The sequence below is a fragment of the Dromaius novaehollandiae genome, chromosome 4 (assembly GCF_036370855.1).
Source record: "Dromaius novaehollandiae isolate bDroNov1 chromosome 4, bDroNov1.hap1, whole genome shotgun sequence".
NCBI classification, from domain to species: Eukaryota; Metazoa; Chordata; class Aves; order Casuariiformes; family Dromaiidae; genus Dromaius; species Dromaius novaehollandiae.
The window spans coordinates 35,765,448-35,785,084 of NC_088101.1; the positions used below are offsets into that span (position 1 = coordinate 35,765,448).

Sequence of the window (19,637 nt, forward strand, 5' to 3'; positions counted from 1 at the left end):
TTTCTAAGATTACAAACAATCAAGTAGTTTGTAGTAGTGCAATCAGACTCGTAACAAAAAACTTCATGCAATTTTTTTTGCTTCCAAGCAAGTTTTCAGTAAAGCCCACTAACAAGTGAATTTTGAGCACTCAAGGCCCAAATTAATATTCTGCCTTTTGATTTATCAACTCATGGTGTTTTTTGTTCCTTTTCTTCTTAAACACACCACTGGCCCATGATTATAATAAACTAAAAGTACCTGAAAGAGGCATAAAGAATTTCCTTTATTATTGATGTAGACAGTCTCTGTAGAAACAGTGTCTGTTGTATGCCAGGCACTCTAATGACCACAGCAATAGAAAAAAGTCACCTTCTCATGCCACGGGGCATGAGGATGTAAGAATGGCTTAGAAGTCTACAGAAAACACATGCAGTGCTGACAAACACAAAATAATGACTTCCGGAAAGGGTATTTTGACTAGTCATATGCAATGTGTTCTAAATTAACTGAAGAAAACATCCTAAAGCCAAAATCATGCTCCCAGTGAATTCCTGGGCAAAACCACCACTAGCTTCAACAGTCCAGGTGCCACTGTGGAGAGCACAGTGAAGACCTGTGGTCAGTGACAAAACCAAAATAAAGCCAAAATCAGCAGCAAGATGCTACGATGAGCAAGATCAGTCAGGAGAAGGTGTTCCCTCAGAGAAGTGGTTTGGATCTCCTATTCTATCTCAGAAAAAGGAGCAGTAAGAATAGCAGTTTGCTTCGTTAAGGACACAGCACAATTCTTCACAAGTTGACAGATGAAGTTGAAAAGATTAGTGTATTTTATTTTTAGAGAAGAAATAAGTAAGAGGAGATATGATAAAAGCACATAAAACAAAAATGCTATCCGAAGATAAAGAAGTAACTTTGATTAATCCAGCTTCAAAATCCAGGGACGAGATTCCCAATGAAGTAAATACGACAAATTCAAAACTGAAAAAGGAGGCATTTTTTTCCCTCTCCACCAAGCAAAATTAGCTTCTGAAATCCGCTTTCACAAAGCATCAGAAGCAAAGTGCTTAGCTTAGCAGGATTCAAAACAAGAGCAGACATTTCTACAGATTATATTTTCAAAAGTCTTATAATATTACAAAAACCACAAAGTTGTAAACATTTAACAAACAAAAGCTTTGGAGTAAATATAAACCATAAGCTTTGAGGCATAAGCCAATCACCCATAAGTAAAGGAAGCTTAGAGCTATAACTCTGTTCCATACTTTTAAGAGTAAGGAGTGCAGGAATTATTTTTACCAACAAATTCTGCTTTAAAGTATACATGCTTATTGATAAATATTTTCTTGTTTCTATTCTACAGAAAAGATGAGAATTGCCCTCATTTTCCTTTACAACAAGTTATGGTGCTATAATATACAGGCAATAACCCACCAAAACAGTATAACATTCTCTCCAGAAGTAAAAAATCATAGCCTTTTTATTGTGTTCTTTCTGAAACAGACAAATAATTGGAGGAGAATTTAATCCCTTCTGGGGAAACTAACACAAGAATGAATAGAACGATATTTGTCTTCCTTTCCTAGCGATTTTCACGTAGAACCTCTTGAAGAGGGAAGCTGATTTTCTCTTCTTACAGAATTTCCAGTAAATGTTTCAGGTTCTGGTAAACTCTACCTGCCAGGTAATGAAAAACTAAAAAGTAGGTTGTGTCCATCAATTGTATTCCTTAAATATTTGTCAATAAAACAAAACCAAAAAAAAAAAAAACCGCTTCAAATAAAACACAACATTAAGACTATTTTAAAACCTGCTTTCTCCAAATATATATGGAGAGTACACTGAGATTTGCAGAGCCTTAAGAATTTTTTATACTGTTCCTCAGAGCTGGAGCATCCTTTTTTGCATTTCTACCCTCCTCCCCCCTTCATTATCCAAAAATGCAGACAATATATAAACTAATTTAAACCCACTTCTTCCTTCCTGCCTTAAACCTCTTTTCCTTCCTGGGACATTTTATTGCCTATTTATCTTGAAAGACTCAGATCTTCAAACCACACGATCATTTGAGATTAAGTCTATGATTCTTACTTAATAGCACAGGATAATTCTCCTGAATCACATGACAGCAGAGTGTCTCAAATTCAGTAATACTCAGAATGGCATCTGTTGAATTTACATTTTAATCCTGAATTGTATTTTATTATAGAATTGTTTTAGATTTATATTTTTGTTTTCTAGTTTCATTAGAAAATACTGGAGTCAGCTTGAGTCAAATTCAGGAAATGCTTCTGCTTATATACTAGAGTTGAAGCAGTATTTTATTCTCATGATTTAAAGAAAGAAATTAAGTCATTAATTATGTCCGGACTCATATCCATATTATTAAATTCATGATTACTCAAGCATCTACACAGTTTTTTGGGTTTTCTTTTTCCCTCAATTTATTAATTACAATGTCTCATTCAAAATGAACAGTGATGATCTTTATGAAGTGAGTAATGTTATAAAATTGTATAAAGATTCTTTAATCTTAACCCCTCAGTACCTCTGATTCATATTCTCTGCACTCACTCACACAAAACAACAAAATTATACCCAACTTTGCACCATTAGAAACAGAGGTAAGCACTGATAAGTTCTAAAGCTAGTTAACTATGCAAAAATTCAAAAGCCTGTTGTGACGAAGGAACTTGAGCATGTTAAAGTAATTATAATCTTGATAACAAGGCCACTTTTTGCTTTGGTTTTGTACTGTTGTTCACCATTACATAAGTTGTCTACAAGAGCCACCAGGTAGGTAATTCACTCACTGTGGACTTCTCAGAGACCATGGCATGCTGTGCACAAATAAAACTTTGGAAATTTTAGCAGCCAGCGTGACAAGCACTGCTGATTGGTATACAGTAATTTTCTGGAGTCTTAAAAGCTGGGTAGATTTTGCAGAAAATGACAAAACAAACCTCTCTGACCCATCTCTCAAATATAAACAATCTACTCTAGAAAATCTACTCTTAGAAAAAGAAAATCAAGTATCTACATCTCTTCAAAGAATTACTTGTAAGTGATGGAAAACTATCCTTGCAAAACCACCCAAAACCAAACCAAGAATTCACAGCTTGAAGCACCTGTGAAATAAGTTTTCAACTTTAAACATAATAAGAAAGAGGTAAACATTGACCTGACTGATTCAGCTGGCAAACATGAGATGAATTTGAAAACTGGCATTCACAGAAGGAAGCAATGTACAACCTACAGCATAGGCTTTAGAAACAGCTCCGACAGGAACAGTTCTGTCTGGGGGCAGAAATCCCATATCCTCTATGGACAAAATAATACAATCCTGTTTCTCTGGTATAGCAGAGCTATACACACAAATAGCCAGAAGGCAGACATTTCCTATTACTTTCTATACACTAATTAATTCAAAAGAAAACTGTGTTAAGCAACTCACATACTCCTAATGATACAAAACTATATACATATATACATACACACACACACATATAAAATATATATATAAATGGAAAACATTTTGTTATACTCCTTTTGTGCATGGATATATATGTTTAAAAGATAAAAGCTGTTCAGTTCTTTCATCCTTCCAGGGAAAAATACCATGCATGCTCCACTATTTCTGTATTTAAACAGAGTGAATTCCAAACTTCTTCTAGTCTTCTCCTAAGACGCATTTCACTGACTGGTTTTAAGAGATCTGCTTTCCTCTCTTTGCCTGTGCTATTACTCTCACAGTCTAAGGGCAGTCAGTACTAAGTTAATATTTCATAGCTTTCAGCACTGCTGAATAATAAAGGTAATGTTATCTAGAGCTAACTATCAAAAACCAAATCAGGAAATGTTACTCCATGTCAATGTACTTTAACTTTAAACAAAATTACAAAATAAAACCCAGCAAATTCTGCCTCCAAGTCAGACGTGAAAATTCCTTAGACTTTCACAGAGGCCATCTTTTTCAAAAATTAACTAACAACGGTGAAATAAGGAGTACTGAGAATCATATAGTGTTCATACATTACACTATCTTTTATCCTTTAAAAATTAAATAGTTTTAAAACTAATAATGTTGAGTGTGGGGAGATAAACAGGAGAGTCTAAAATCTCTCTAAAAATTGTGGCATGTTCAAACAGCCTAAAAAGTCATGATATATTTCTACAGCATAACACTTTCACTCTACCTCTCTCATGGCTTCAACACAATCTGCTTGCAATGCAGCTGCTCAAAAATGAATCATTTAAAACATCATATGGAGAGTTCAAGAAAATCAATGCCTATTCCCAACACATCGCATTTCTGCTGTGTCTCCATTTCTCTACTACAGTTGTGTATTAAAAGGTAACAGAAAAATACACACCTCTCAAAGAGTCTTAACTTCGTCCTCACTCTTGAACATTACAAGAAAGACTTACAAAAAGAGACAAATGAATGGTGCAATATTTATTGCGCTGACCACCGTGTACCTTTGCACGAGAAAAGGATACCGGAGTTGGGATCGGCCGGCCAGTCCTGACGCAGGAGGAAAGCTGCACTGTGCTTTGCACTCTGGAGAGAGGGTTCAAGGGAAGTTCAGCATTTATCTTTGAAATTTGTTTATGGATTGTGACCACAAATGCCATGGGCCTAATTCAGCCATCAGCAGGTAGAACTTCCCTTTAGCCAAAGCTGAGCTTGGTCCCAAGGGACTGAAAAGAGCTTTAGTGACAACCTTGCAAGATGTATGCATACGGCAGCTTCCACCAGAGCCTCCAATTCTCTTGCTCTGCTCATCTAGGACAATGCAAGCTGCCTCTAGGACAATGCAAGCTGCCTCTACAACTGCAAGGTTAGATTATATGGCCTCACAAAGTTTCTGAATAATTTATTGCAAATAACTAGCTTATTTATTTATTAAAGCATTAGGTTTGAAAAACTACTTGGCTAATCTTGCATTACAGGGATAAAAAAAATTTTGGACAAGATCCGTCTAAAGAAATATTAGAAACAGGAGAAAAGGGACTCTCTGGAAAACCTTAGAGAGAAAATTGAAATAATTTCTTAGTAAAATACAATAGCAAAGTAGGCTGTATGGCCCTTACTAGAACATCAGAACAAAGGTACAGCTCCAACTAAAATATTTTCTGTGAAGGTTTGAAGGATAAAGTCATTCATATTTTCATATTCACGTACAGCTTGAAAAACATTTCATATCAGAAAAACATGAACAAAGTTAAATATCCTCCAAAGTTACATACTTCAGAGCATGAAGTTAGAAAATGCAAGAGTTTGGTTAGTGATGAACACTGTAGTTGTATCAACAAGTAACCTTTAGAACTATGAGAAAAAGAAATTCAATATGCCATTTAAAACACATTACTGAACTAACTAATATTGCACTTGGATACTTTTTATAGTTAATTGCTTCAGAACTGACTATATTAAAGCCACAACAGGAATAAAATGAAACATGGTGATGATAAAGAGTGGCCTCTGAAATAAAAATGATTATTCTTTTATACTAACAAGGGGGGGGAAAGTGAGGAGAAGAATACGTCAAGAGAGAATAGCGTCAAAATGGCACGGTGTAAGTTTTTATAAGAGTTTAAGAACTAATAGAATAGTTTCCTTCCAATGTCATTTTACTACTTTACAAACGTAAGGAGTCTGTAAGAGCACAAATCTTTGCAACTGTTCTACACAGTAAAGCGCCGTCAATGCTGAACACCAAACCTACGGGCCCCGTTTCTATGATGACGGGTGACACAGGGGTGTCTGTTCCCATCACCTGCTAGGATCCTACCACAAGTTACTGCTCCTTGTGGTTGGCCTTACCTCTTCCCTGAGACCAATACAATCACTTACACTCTTTCACTCACACACACACACACACACACTTTCCACTAGGCTTTAAGAGCTACCATGTCAGCATTCAAGAAAATCACAAACACTTTCCTCAACCTTTGAGCAACTTTTACTTCTGTTTCTTCCCCAGTGACGATGAAATGCTATTAAATGTAACCTTCCTAACAGTTGTATGGATTTGTCCAGTTCAAGGCAAAGGAAGAATACTCCAATATCGTACCAGCAGATGTCCGAAAACAGAGAAAGCATGCCTATCACTCTCAAAGCTTTTATTTTAGCGAGTACTGAGCGATCATTGAAAACATAAACCATGGTGAATCTTTACTGAGACTTTATCCAAGGAGGTAAATATTATAGTATGAAACAACAATAAGTGCTATTACATGCATTATGGTTTTGGAGATGATAATGCACAAGTAGTAATGGTGGTTAAAGTAATTCCCTAACACTTAAAGAGGGCATCTACCCATGGGACAGGTGAAAATTTGGGAAGCGGATGAACTGTGCAGTCAACATAATCTATTTTTATTGCTTACCGAAAAAGCCTTACACACTAGTGTTCTAAAACAAGATAAGGCCATAAAAGCCTAAATACCATCTTAAATGAATAAAGTATTATACCAATTCACATATGATTTTTATAACCCATCATCAACATACGTAAGTATGTATCAGTCCATTGACTTTATTAAAAGCAAGATTCTGGTCCCCTACATGCTGTTCTATTGGCATAAAAAGATCATACAGAAGTGGAAGATGGGATGAATAAAAAAAATAAAAAAGGGTCCTATTGCAGGACCAACAACCACTGTAAACAACCACAGGCAACTCCTCTGATGGGCTGCTAAAGAGGCAAAGTACACAGGATGGCTCTGGGATGCAGCATTAGCTCATAGTGGTACTGTTACAGATGAGACCAGATGCCCACCTATGCGAGGCAAGACACACGGGGAGAGGTAGTATCTTTTCCTAGACCATCTACCATCACTGGAAAAAAACAGGCATGCTTTTAACTAGGCCCTGGACTGCTTGAAAATTTGCTTTTTCCCACCCCAGTTGCATCAGCAGAACTTACAGGCAATTCAAGGGCAGGCTCCCATTTTAGTTCCCTGCACTGGGAATTTGGACAGCCAAAAGATTTAAGACCACTACTTCTTCCTTCCCTCCCGTTCCCAGGCTATATATACTGTGATGGTCCTCAGATGTCCTACCTGATTACAAGGTCAGACACGAGGAAAACATTAGAAAATGCATTACTTTGGTATCCTTTTCTTAGGCCAGCTAATACAAATTAACAAGAGGAAAGTGATTTGTATTCTCACTGCTCCTTTACAAACTACAACCATGTTATTTCTTACTGCTTGCATACTATTTATCTGTACTATTAGCATCGTGAGGCACAAGGCCAAACACAATGCAGTTTAGACCCTTGTCATGTGTCGTTCGTTTATAAAATGTTAACTTTTCAGAATATTTGTTAATCAAATGTTGATTCTTACACGTTTAAAGTAATGACTAGATTTAGCACAATTCATTGCTCGGAATTTATGAGGTCACTGATGTCTTAAAAACTCTGAGCAATCAATTCTGCTCTTCAGTTGTAGTTGTGAATACTTATCAACCAAAAAGACCACTATATTTTGCCTATTTCATAGTAAAACTTAACATTTTTAGTTCATCATATACAGTATTCCAACTAAGAATAGTATTTACCATCATAACTTCTTTCTTCCTTACCTTCTCATATCCTCCTTTATGTGCAGACTGATCAGTTCTTTAGGAACATGGAAAGAGAGGGTGCTCTCAGCCATCTGTTCTCGGATCTGCATCCACTTGTTGTCAGAAGTAGGGAATCTATATAACTTACAGATTGGGTTTTTTAACACTGCAGAGAGCAGAAAAATTACATCATCGCTTAACTGTGGTTATACAACTCTTTGGAAAATGTATGACAACAATTTCATCCAAAAATGAGACATTACTTATCCCTTTTCCTGTTTCCAAAATTAATTTTTAAAACATTAAAATTATATAAAAACATTGAATTCTATGTATTATAGCAACATACTGAGGGCTAAATATTACTAGTGCTGTAGATAAATCACATTTAACCAGCACAGCAGGTATCTTGTGAATTTAGCATTTCAGTGCAGTAAGAATGTACATTATGCTACCTTAACACTGAAGTTAGGAAAAACTGAATGCACAAATAAACAGTGAACTTGCACACAGTGACCACAATTTACCACATGCTAGAATCTCTCACATATTAATAATAAATTGTATGGGACAAGTGAAGCATGCCTCATGTGGTTTAGGTATATCCAATACAATTTCCCCACGATATGGGCACACAGTCATCATTAGCACAAATAGATGGTGTGAATTTACATTAAAGAAAACTGTACCACTGATGTGGTCAAGAAACTGCCCCTTTGTAGAAATAAATGCAACAATTGTGTAAACGTGTTGCATACTCTGTTGCCAGATCACTGTTTTAGCTTGACGTATGAAAACCAAGATACTAAATGTCTTGGAAGGTTATGCTGAAAAACACCATGTTTTTCATTCCAAAGCTCTCACATGTTGTCTTTTCATCAAACTCTTATAAAGATGCTCTATAATAACGCTGGGATTCCTATTCTCTCCTTCTCTTTTCCTCGGAGCCTTTTTTCCTGTTCTTCACTGATTCTCTGGAAGGAGCACACGGCGGAAAAAGCTGAGAAAGACGTGTTCCACTTGACTACATCGATCATCTCACTGGGAAATAAATGCTTGTCACTAAACAGACACAGTCCCCGCTTCGTAATGTGAGTGACTTCAGCCAGGGCTCCAAAGCCTCCACCAGCACCCTCCTCTCAGCGCGCTGGCAGAAGCTGCCGTCGACCAGCCTCCCCCTGATCCTGCCACTCAACCCGCAGCCAAAGGCACGCGCTTCCCGGGTGCCCCCTGAAGGAAACTGCCACTGTTAAAAAGAGATCTACTAGTAGAGATTTCAGCTTTTACCACAGCTCACTGCCCCCACTATTGCCTATCTTGGCTGCTTTCTAGAGAATCAAACACACACACCAAGTTATTGAAGATACACCAATGGTCTTGCATACCTAATCAAACAGGTTTTTAACAGGAGTCCTTTAAGAAAGGCCTAAAGATGAGACCACAGATTCAAAAATAGCTGTAATAAAATGGCTGTTAGCAATTCATGAAGAAAGGAATGTTGTAAATATTCATGTTTAAATAATTGCTGATGTATTGTTTTCTATTCCCGTGTTTCCACTGAGACCTATTTTATCATTCAGCTTTGATGAGAAACTGGAAGTCTTCTGAGAGTCACCTTGCTTTTATTTTTATTTATTTATTTATTTAAGTAATTTTACCTACATAAACTAAATTCTGACTTACTTTTATGAGATAGGTGTAATGGATGATTATTAGTTATCGCATAATGAACAAAAATTGCTGCTATCATACCAGCACCCAGAATACCTCAATGTTCAAGCATCACTACACAGTTTACAGCTTGAAAAACCTCACAATACAGCCTTAACTATTGTCCACTAAAAAAAAAAAAAAAAAAAATTTTTTTACACTCAATCTGTTACACTCAAAAACTCGCATTAGTCCGTGAGAATTGAATGTACATACGTAAGCTGGTTAGCTGATCAGTGTATACAAATGCTGGAGCTGCACAATCTCTTCCCTCCCATTTTCCCTCCCATCACCACCACCAAGAAAAAAGACTAACCAAAACGCAAACTACTGCAGCACGATAGCAAGGAAGACTACCAATCACTCAAACTGTGGATCCAAAGTTGTGGCTTTTATCATTATTAATACTATTAAACTACCCATCAGGTAACAGAAGGTACTACCTCTGATTCTGAGTTTTCACACGAGGACTATCTCAAACGCAGTCACTTTAGTAACAAAATGGCCAAAACATCACTTCCACAGGTTCACAAAGAAAGCTTAACCTATCAACTCAGAAAAAAGCCTGGGAATTTTATTTTCACAAGGAATCCAAGTAATCCCTATTACCAGTATTACTAAAACTTGATATTTTCAGTAAGAACTACACAATACTTGGTGTTTTTTCTTATATGCACAACTACTGAAGTCATGATCCCATAAAAATCTCAGATGTATTTTTCTTTCTAATTACAACAAGAACTTGAAGTTGTTTAAAAAAAGACAGAAACCCAGAAGGCACGTAAAACCACCCAAGTGGTAAGAATGGCAAGACAAGATTTGGCTTTCATACAAAGCAATTATTAAAATGAATGAAAGTTTCATAAATGTAACCCTTCCTCTATTTAGACAGTAACCATGAAAGGTGCTGAAGGAAAGCAATTCCAGATGAACTGCAGTGGCTAAAATGAGAAAGATTTATTTTAAAAGCCTCTCTCTACAGAGTGAATCCCTGAAGCTAATGCTATGTATTTAGCTATCCACATTTTTGGGCATCCCTGTTTTTAAATTTAAAGACCTCTGTGCTTTTTATTCCATGCAATATCCTTCACACTGCTTCCCCTGCAAGCAAAATAAAAAAAATTAATAAAAGACTGAATACTCTCTTTTCATTTTTGTTCCCTATCCAGCAAAGATCAAAGCATACTGCTGTCATATATTAATTTACTAATAGTGTTTCTATCTTCCTTTGTAACACAGAAGTATTATGCATATCATCTCAGGAAGGATAACTTCAAATTTCTTCATTCTTGCTTAATTTCAGTTAGTCTTGTCCTCTTTTTTCATCGTAGGGGGCAATATTTTTACATGAAAACAATGGGCAAATTTTCCAGTATTATGAATAACTGAATTTTTAGACATATAAACTCAATCTCTTGAGGTATAAATGGAATAGTGATAAGCCTCTATGAAATATGATACTCATTCCCACTCAGTAAGTGCCTCACAACTCACTCGAGGACTGCAAATTCTATATATTAAAATCTAAGTTTGAGAAGAATGCCAATGCACCCCTATGCCTACAGGCTTTAAGATCCACACGGGGTATTCTTTCAGTCTCCTAGTTTTGAAGGTCCGATAAACTACATGAGATAGAATGAACCAAAAATCTTTTACTGCAGTATACACATGTATTAGGCATATATGTATATACTGCGCTCTAGATAGCTCTGTACAACAGGGAAAGAAGGTGCAGGCAATGTATATTTAGGCAAGCTGATATCATCAACTTTTACTGCATTGTTTATATCGTCTCTCCTTTTCCTTAAGTCCTTGTTTTTGATTGCTTCTAATTTTGCCACACTGAAATATGTCTGGATCAGACTGAGTATTTTTGGAATGTTTCAGTCAAAATGGCCCAGCCACTCTGAGAACAAGGCTAGAAAAATCAGGATGTTCTTTGATGCTAGAATTACAAAATTTGCAATAGAAGTTCCAGGCTTTATAAATTTGAATTCTGTCAGTAAGTCTTTTAGAGATGTGCATTTATCATATAAAATCTAACCAGATCTGACAGTGACATAAGCTTTGGAAGAAAATCTCAGTATGTAAATATTCAAAATAAATTGGCTTGAACTTTTACATTTGAAGGCTCCACTTTTTCTGAAAACACTTGTTTTAATTCTGTTATTCCAACTTCTAACACTAACTAGACTATGCATGTGCCTCTCCTAAAGAGTGACTGAATACATTCCTGAAAAGTGCTAATGTGGGATGCAATATGCTTAGGGACACTGGTACTTGTATTAGAAAGCCAGTCTCCAGGCAACACGGAGATCTTTAACCCAAATGAAGACAGTCAAGATGATATGCTAGGAAAGAAGTCTGGCTGGACAAAGAGGCTGGGAGTGTATAAGGAGTGCTAAAATTTGCTAAGAAAAGAGACTGGGAATTCAACAAGAATCAGGAGAAAAGAGTAAGACAAAGTCTGATGCCTGGAACTGGTGCCAGGTGTCAGGAGGGAAGCGGAGACAACATGGGTGAGAAGAGGAAGTCACAAGCACAGGAAGCAGATCCAAGAATAAGTACTTATTAGAACAAACTTCCTTAAAGTGTTTGGGACTGAAAATTCTTTCCAATATCCTGCGTGCTGTCATTTCTCACAGACATCTGCAATTCTGCCCCCATACACACTTTAAAAAAAACAAAACCAAAAAAACCTTTTGCTTGTTTGATTTCTTAAACCCCAGCAACGTTGGGCAGGCTGCAGTTTTGTTTTATCTTCTGTATTTGTACATGAGAAAAATAAACACAGATCTGTTCAGTGAGGTCTACATATACCATTGAATCACATGATAAATCATTCAAACACTCTTGAGAAAGCGACCTCAGCTTTATTATGCTGCCATTCTACTTTAGGAGCTCCAATAGACTTGTCATCTTAAAAATAAAAATTCCAATACCAAAACACATTCCTCAAACTACAGCATTTCCCCACCCTACTGCACCCCCCAAAAAACACAACAAAACAAAAACCCAATAGAGGCAGCAAATTGAAAAAAAAAAAGAAACTGTTGTGAATCAGTAACATTTTCTCTGAATAGAAATGTTATCATTTCAAGACCCACTTCTCTGGATGTCATAGAGAATCAGAATGAAAGAATGGCTGTATTGAGTCAAACCAGAGCATTCAACTGGCTCCATATCTTGTCTCTAACCATGGCCATAAATAGCTACCTAGAGAAGATAACAACAGGACAAATACACAAGATACTCTCCTTGCCTTCAGCTATTTTCCATTCAGGGATTTCCTGAGCCACATGTAGTTCCTCTGCATTTAGTAATTCTCAATGAATATTTTTTCCACAAATATATCTAGTCTCCCACTAAACCCCTGAAAAGAAATGGCAGCTTTACACAAGAAACTGTTCCCTGCTTCCCACCTAGTCTCAACAAATCACAGGAGAAAAATTACTACATTCGTATGTATGGGAAAAACTATTTTTGGAGGTTGCTAGTGCTTTCTTCAGACTGTGAAGCTGAATGAATAACTGTCTTTCCTGTCCTACCAGTGAAGTGATACAAAAAAAGTTTCAAGAGACTTTAGAAGTTTCTTAAACTTCAACAGCATTTCTCCTAAAGTGTATGCAGCACATACATAGAATTCTTGACAGCACTGCGGTTTCAGATGACCCATATAACTTATTTGTGACTGCAGAGTAATGGAGATTCATAAACTTAGGCTAATAAAACTTTTACAGTGCACTATACCAGCATGTAATTTTTCCTCAGTAAAAAGAAAGAGAAATACATATAGCTCAACATTGTACACTCAAGCCCACAGCTCCGGGGTTGACCTACAATTGTGAACGCCTTGCCATCGGCTTCCTTCATTTTAAGACGTGTGGCTTTCAGATCAAACTGAAATTCCCACTGTGCCAGCTATGAAAGAGATGAATTCTCCCATATCCAACTGTAAATAATGCACAATTACATTGACAGTGTGCCATATAATAACACGACAAATTCATGAGGCTAATTCCACACCCACACAAGTCACTGTCAGCCTTGAAAGTCACTGAATGGAAAAGATCTAGGAGTAGGAGAATTTAGCAGCATTTCAGACACTTCTGAAAATAAAGAAAATGTACAAAGCACAATAAAATATTAAACTTAAAAGGCTCTTTAAATGATGCACAATTTTCTGAGTGTTACTTCTCCAGGATCTGATATAGCTGTCCAGCAGAACACCTACCTGCATTTAGTAAAGGTAAGTTGTCTTTACCACTTACACCTTCAGGGGCTGTACATTCACGAACCAATGCACACTACAAAAGAAATGCAACAAATTTAACACATTCAAGTATTATAAAGAAATTCAAGGCTGCTTATATGTCACAGACTGAAGAACATCACTGATAAGGTAACTTTGCAACCCTACATTTAATTATCATTTACATTTTTCTCTTTATATTTCTGTTCCAAAGTACTATAACACAATCAGAATTTCTGGAAAAAAGAGGCAAAATATGACCAGCTATTCCATAATAAAATAGAAAGGTTTCCTACCAATACAATGGCAGAGGTTAAGATAATTTTTGACAAGTTCTGTGGTTTCAGAGGGATTTCTTTGAACAAGGCAGTCTGCAGAGACACAGTGTCAGAAAACAGTCCATAAATTTTTAAACAAAAGAAAGTTGGGACCACAAAGTCTTTAAAATGTAGTCGTAGTTTGTGATTAAAGTCATTTGATACGCAAGTGCACTTGAAGATTTCTGTGAGACGATTAGTGTTTGCCATGGTAAGCTATATGAAAAGTTTATGGAAAAAAAATCAGCTAGTTTACATCAGTATACTAGGACATGCACTTTTTTTTTTTTTTTTTTTTTTAAAACCCCTCCACAGGGAACCAAAAACAAAACAACAACAACAATGCAGTCCAAATCCCCCACAACAGATAGTGTCTCATGGTGATAGGGAACCATGTTCCCAGGGCTCCCAAGGTTTCTAGACGTTCAGCTGTAGAGCGTGAAGCAAAGAGTGAGACATGATGTGCTCTCTACCAATTGACATCTCAGATTGAATTTAACTATCAGCCTACTCCTCCATGAGTAATTCCCTGTGCGTGGTTTGTCTAATGAGGTAGCAAACTTAATTCAGATCTTACTTCTTTGGAGTAATTCAATAGCACCGCATTCTCACAATTGCTTCTTGGGACTGTAGCCAGAAATTACATCCTCGCTACAAATGTACAAATTAGGACTCTTATAATACCATGATGCAACTAATTCATAAAAGCTGAGGACTCTTTTAAAGACCACAGAAAATATCGCTATCGCATGGATGCCATGTTTTTTTGTTAACCCCTTTCTTGACAAGTATTAGAGCCCCTAAGAAAGATGCCATTAACACCTCCTGACTCAGCTATGCTAGAGACAGTTCATTAATTACATCTCAGACAACTGTGTGAGATTTGCAACAATTATCAAATACCTGAGAGTGGGTCTCATCCCACATTACAAAATGGAAGAGAAGTAAAACAGAAAACAACTCTGGATTAACAGTTCGTGTTCCATATCTTGCGGTAGTTCTATAGTATAAAACAAGAAGGATTTCACAGTGTTCGTTGGCTGCTTTGGAAGCGGTCCCAGCAGCTCAATGTTTTAAAGGGGCTTTGGTGTCCTTTGAGAAGAAAGGTTAAAAAAAAGTGGAAAATAAAACCTTACAGTTCAGCCCAAAAGCAGAGCGTTGTGGATGGGCTGAAGACATATTCAGAACAATGCTGTTCTTTCTAAAAATAAGCTTTTTTCTTTCTTTTTCTTTTTTTTTCTTTTTTTTTTTTTTTTTTTTTTAGGGGGGAGGCATAAAAGTAATCCTTAATTTTGCCTTCCCTATAGTGTTACCAAAAGTTAAAGTTTCTTCATCAAGAGCAGAATAAAGGAATTATCTAAAGTACATCATAGAATTAGGGCTACAAAATTTCTGTCAGTAAGAATGGGGATGCAGAGATGGAAACATCAGGAGGGGGCAACTCTGTACAAGCAGATCAATCTTCATCAAATCAGGAACCCAGTTCAAGAGGCCTTTTGATTAGCTGTAAACCATCAGCCCTTGATTCCTCACAGCTGTCATTTCTGATTCTTGCCCCAGCCCATCCTTCCCACCCATTCTCCAGTCTCCCTCATTCCTCCCAAATCCATTCTGCCCCATGATCCCCCACTCAAGTCTCCACCACTTCTGCCTGCACTGACCTCCCTATGTCCAAGCATCTTGCTCCTTCCAACCCCCTCCTCCCCTCCCTCTCACCCCACACCGTAAGCACCCCAAGTCCCTGCACAGACCTGCTGCCCTATTCTAGCACTCTGAGGCACCACTGCTGCCACCCCCGTTTGTTTTTCCCCACCACTGTGCTCCCACGAAATGCTGCTGAACCTGCCCTTTTGCAAGGGGATTCACCTCTTCTTTGGCTCGCCTGTCTGTCATTCTGTCCAGGTTTTCAGTATTGTGGGCACAGGTTGCACTTAACAAAAATCCACGTGGACGGGACTTCAAGGGCAGAAAACAGAGGAACTGTCCAAGGGAAAAAGAAATCAGATTTATAGTGTCTCTATGGACAGTATTTTGATCAGGAGTGATTAAGTATGATCAGTTGAGGTTAAAATGAGCTCTTTTGTTCCAAGAAAGGATAGGGAGTAGGAACTGAGAATAGAATATTGCTTTGTACATTTTCATGCAAGAGTATTTTTAGTTTAGAGAGAGGAGTGCACACAGTACTTTATTCCAGAAATTTTTGAATAATAATAAGTACTTAAACCCCAATGTGGTATTAGTAACAGACAGCTGACGCAGCTGATCATTTTAATTTACTTTGTGCAATGAACTGAGTGAAATCCTACCTTTTGATCCTGTGCATCTGTTGTGACATGGTCTGCTTCCCCATCCTCTATCTCTCCCATCTTCACAAGATTGACTTCAATGGTACCAACTGTCTTTCCACCATCAGAAGTCCTGGGGGGGGGGGGACACACTAGGTAAAAAGTTTCACTCAGCAGCAGCATCTCATTCCTTCAATAAAAATGTTGTCAGTAAACATTCATTGCCCTATTCATTCTATGTAGCTGCAGTCATCTGCATTAAACTCCTTATTTACAACCATAAAGCAAATGTTAACAATATGGCATATAATATTTTCTCCAAATTGCTTATGACGACAAGGAAAATTTTCACCATAAAACTAAGGATGGGTAAGTGCTATATACGGTGAAAGGATTCACGAATATTGCCAAGTTTTCATTCCAGACGTTCTTCTGCCTGTGGAATGTCAAAGCTGTTACGTATTATGCCAACAGCCCAACTTACGAGCGGCAACCTTGCTGCAAAGTGCAATGCTGTAATCTGCAAAGAGGGGACATGTTCAGTATACTAATAGACTCGTTGCTAAACCAAAACAGTGAAACAAGTCTAAATACAACATTTCCTTCTGTAATCCCTCTGCAGAATAGCTATGCAGCATCAGTCCCACTTCTTTAAGTATTTGGGAGAGGATGGTATAGTTCCAGGAGAATTACTTTGTCATCTTCTCCGCAAATAGCCTACTTCAAATCAGGCAAAAAACAAATAGTAATTCAGATTTACATCTCCAAAAAAAGGGTACTGCACACTACCCTTTTGCAGAAATAAGGTTTTAAAATCCCCAGAAGTTACTGAATGCTTCTTCAGCTTTCCCTGGTAGCAAAACATTACTCAAACCATGAAGGTTAATGGCATAGTCCATCTTCCCCTGGACTATTCTGAGCAGCTGGATTTAGCAGAATTGCAAAAGCATAGAGAAAGAGGGAAGAACAAAAACAAATGGGTTTGGGGCAATACTGGGTATAACTTTAAATGTGAAGATGAGAAGTGGTGGAACAGGACAAAAGTAGTATATAGAAAAGGGACTAGCAGGCTAGCAATAAAAAGGGAAAAATATAACAACTTTCAGAAATAGTAATAATAGAAAAAAGTATTCCCACAGATACCCTAACAGTGCTTCAGAAAATAATCCTCATATCACTGTAGTGAAGGAAAGAAAAATCCCCCAAATGCTATTCTCTACATGATACCAGTAACAAAACAGACTGTAGCCAAAGCACCGACCCATGGGTACCTCCACGCGCACAGCGCAACACTATGTGGAGATCCCGCGCCAGGCTGTACAGCCGTATGGTGATAACCTTTATCTTTGTATGCTGTGCAAGGTCCCAGGTAAGTCAGTAATCAGGTAAGCACAATCATAGGTCTTTTCAAGAGTGGATCCTTATTTATCAAGCTAAATCAAAACTTTCCTCTCCGAGTAAAATTGCAAAATATAGCTAGTGCCAAGCTTCAAATTTAAATAATTACTTTTGTTACAAGTCACTATACTCTAGTATGTGACTCAGTAAAATGCATTCCACTTTCAACTAAACAAATTATGTTCTTATATAAAACCTTACAAAATACACATAATTCTTCATATTCTGTATGCGTCACTACTTCATTTGCTCTGAGTGAAATTCATTACTGACAATAAAATAAATGATTAAAACCCAACCAACTCCAGATAGCCTTGCAACCAAATAACCCTACCTTAATAAACGAGCAAGTACATAAAAGTAAAAATAATAAGAAAGACGAGCTCAATGTCCAGAGGGTACTTATGAGCAGAAGTACATAATAATGTTCAAGTATATGAAAAAGAATTTAAATGTCTTTTGAATTAAGACCATCCCCTGAACTACTACCAACTATTGCTTGGACTTCATTTCTCTTCTCCTTTCAATGTCATAATCTGCATGCAAAAACTAGACTATCTTAATAAACAGACTATAGCAGTTCCAAGGAGAAAAGGAATATAACAGTTGTTACCAAGTCCTATATACCTTTAAAAATCAGAGCATGTTGCTAAAAAACTGTCAATTTTTCAAGAGCTTAAAGTGTCTTGATCAAAGGTGTCAAATGTCCAATGCATTATCAGGCAGACTTAAATATGCAGCAGCACTTTGCTGTTACCCTGGTCTGAAACTGAAATGTTGCATTCACTTGACTGCCAAAAGCAAAATCCTACCTTCCCTTTTGCTGGGGAATGCATTTTCCTAAGGCCAGAGAGACCTGCAAGTCTAAGATTGACCTACACAAAACAGATCTCATTATACTTTAAAATTACATCATGGCAAATTAGAAGCATAAATGAAGGCTGAGAAAAACCAAACTCAATTTGCAAATGAACTGATAAAAACCAATGAAGTATGTCACTTGAGTAACCAAATAAAAATGGAAATGCTGGTGATGCTTTCTGGGTCCTTTTCTCCCTTCGTTTAGGGGACTACATATTCCCTCTCACTACTGTCATTGCAGGTTTGGCCTCAGTATGGCAGTGAGCATGGTATTGCTTACCTGCACAAGAGGAATACATATCTGTAAACTTTGTCTATACATATTAAAAACATGACTACTGTAATTTCACTTGTATCAAGACTCTCAATTTTCCCCCCCGCAAACTACTCCTGTTCTATTCTAATAACATACGCAGTATTACCATCTGAAGCATGCAGTATCTACAAGAGAAGATAACAGGACAGAGTAAAGCTGAACACTGGGACTGTTGCACTGGAGTTGTACTCCTTCCTCTGTTTCTCTTTCATCTTCCCACACGGAAATGCTAAAGCACAGTAAAACAAAAGCAAAAAACCCAAAGCTTCTTTTTGAATGCTACAGGCACACAAATCAACAAAGAGCTCTATAAATGTCCAGGGAGAAACCATCATAAGCTGTTTCAGACGATGTGAATTTAAAGCACCACTGGTGCACGAGAGTCTTCAAACAACAGACATGCCATGCATTTAAAACTTTCAAATAACATCATGAGATTAAAATTTTGCCTGAATGAAAATTAAGGGTGAGAAAGACAGAAATGGTGCAGTGCAAGAAATAAACACACCTAAACAAGATAACAATCTTGTTCATATAAATATGATTTTATTTTGCACTAACGCAAATGGTATTGCTTATATATATAGCCATTTCATGCTGTTTGCCTGGACAGACAGCAGACAATCTCATATATGCTCAGAGCATCAGGGAGATAACTCACTGGCTTTAGGACACTCCATAATACATTAGGTTAGTATTAGCTTACTTGCCGTACTTTAATGAAGCTGAAAAGTGCATCCTATGCTGACAACATGCAGCCAAGACTGTCCCTGCCCCAAATTACTTATAGCCAGGAGACAAGCTACACTACAGACCCACAGGAGTTCAGCCTTACACAAACAAGGGATGACACCTTGAAAAACCTGCATAGGAAATTCTCTGACACATGCAGCAGGGAGAGCGAATACAATAATAAGAATAAATAAGTTAAAAAAAAAAAGTG

At 37.2% G+C, this 19,637-nt stretch overlaps 1 protein-coding gene across 13 annotated transcripts in view; it reads right to left on the minus strand.

Annotated features, from left to right (window-relative positions):
• The window catches only part of INPP4B (inositol polyphosphate-4-phosphatase type II B), a 400,661-nt gene that overhangs the window by 99,639 nt on the left and 281,385 nt on the right, over positions 1-19,637 (minus strand). For 10 of the 13 annotated variants that reach the window (XM_064510754.1, XM_064510752.1, XM_026106125.2 and 7 more), the window contains 4 exons: positions 16,141-16,252; positions 15,701-15,814; positions 13,500-13,572; positions 7,574-7,721 (listed from right to left, as the gene is read on the minus strand). In XM_064510754.1, the coding sequence (XP_064366824.1) occupies positions 7,574-7,721; positions 13,500-13,572; positions 15,701-15,814; positions 16,141-16,252 (447 nt within the window). The remainder of the gene's footprint in view (positions 1-7,573; positions 7,722-13,499; positions 13,573-15,700; positions 15,815-16,140; positions 16,253-19,637) is intronic. The other 3 variants (XM_064510757.1, XM_064510756.1, XM_064510755.1) reach the window with 1 other exon arrangement.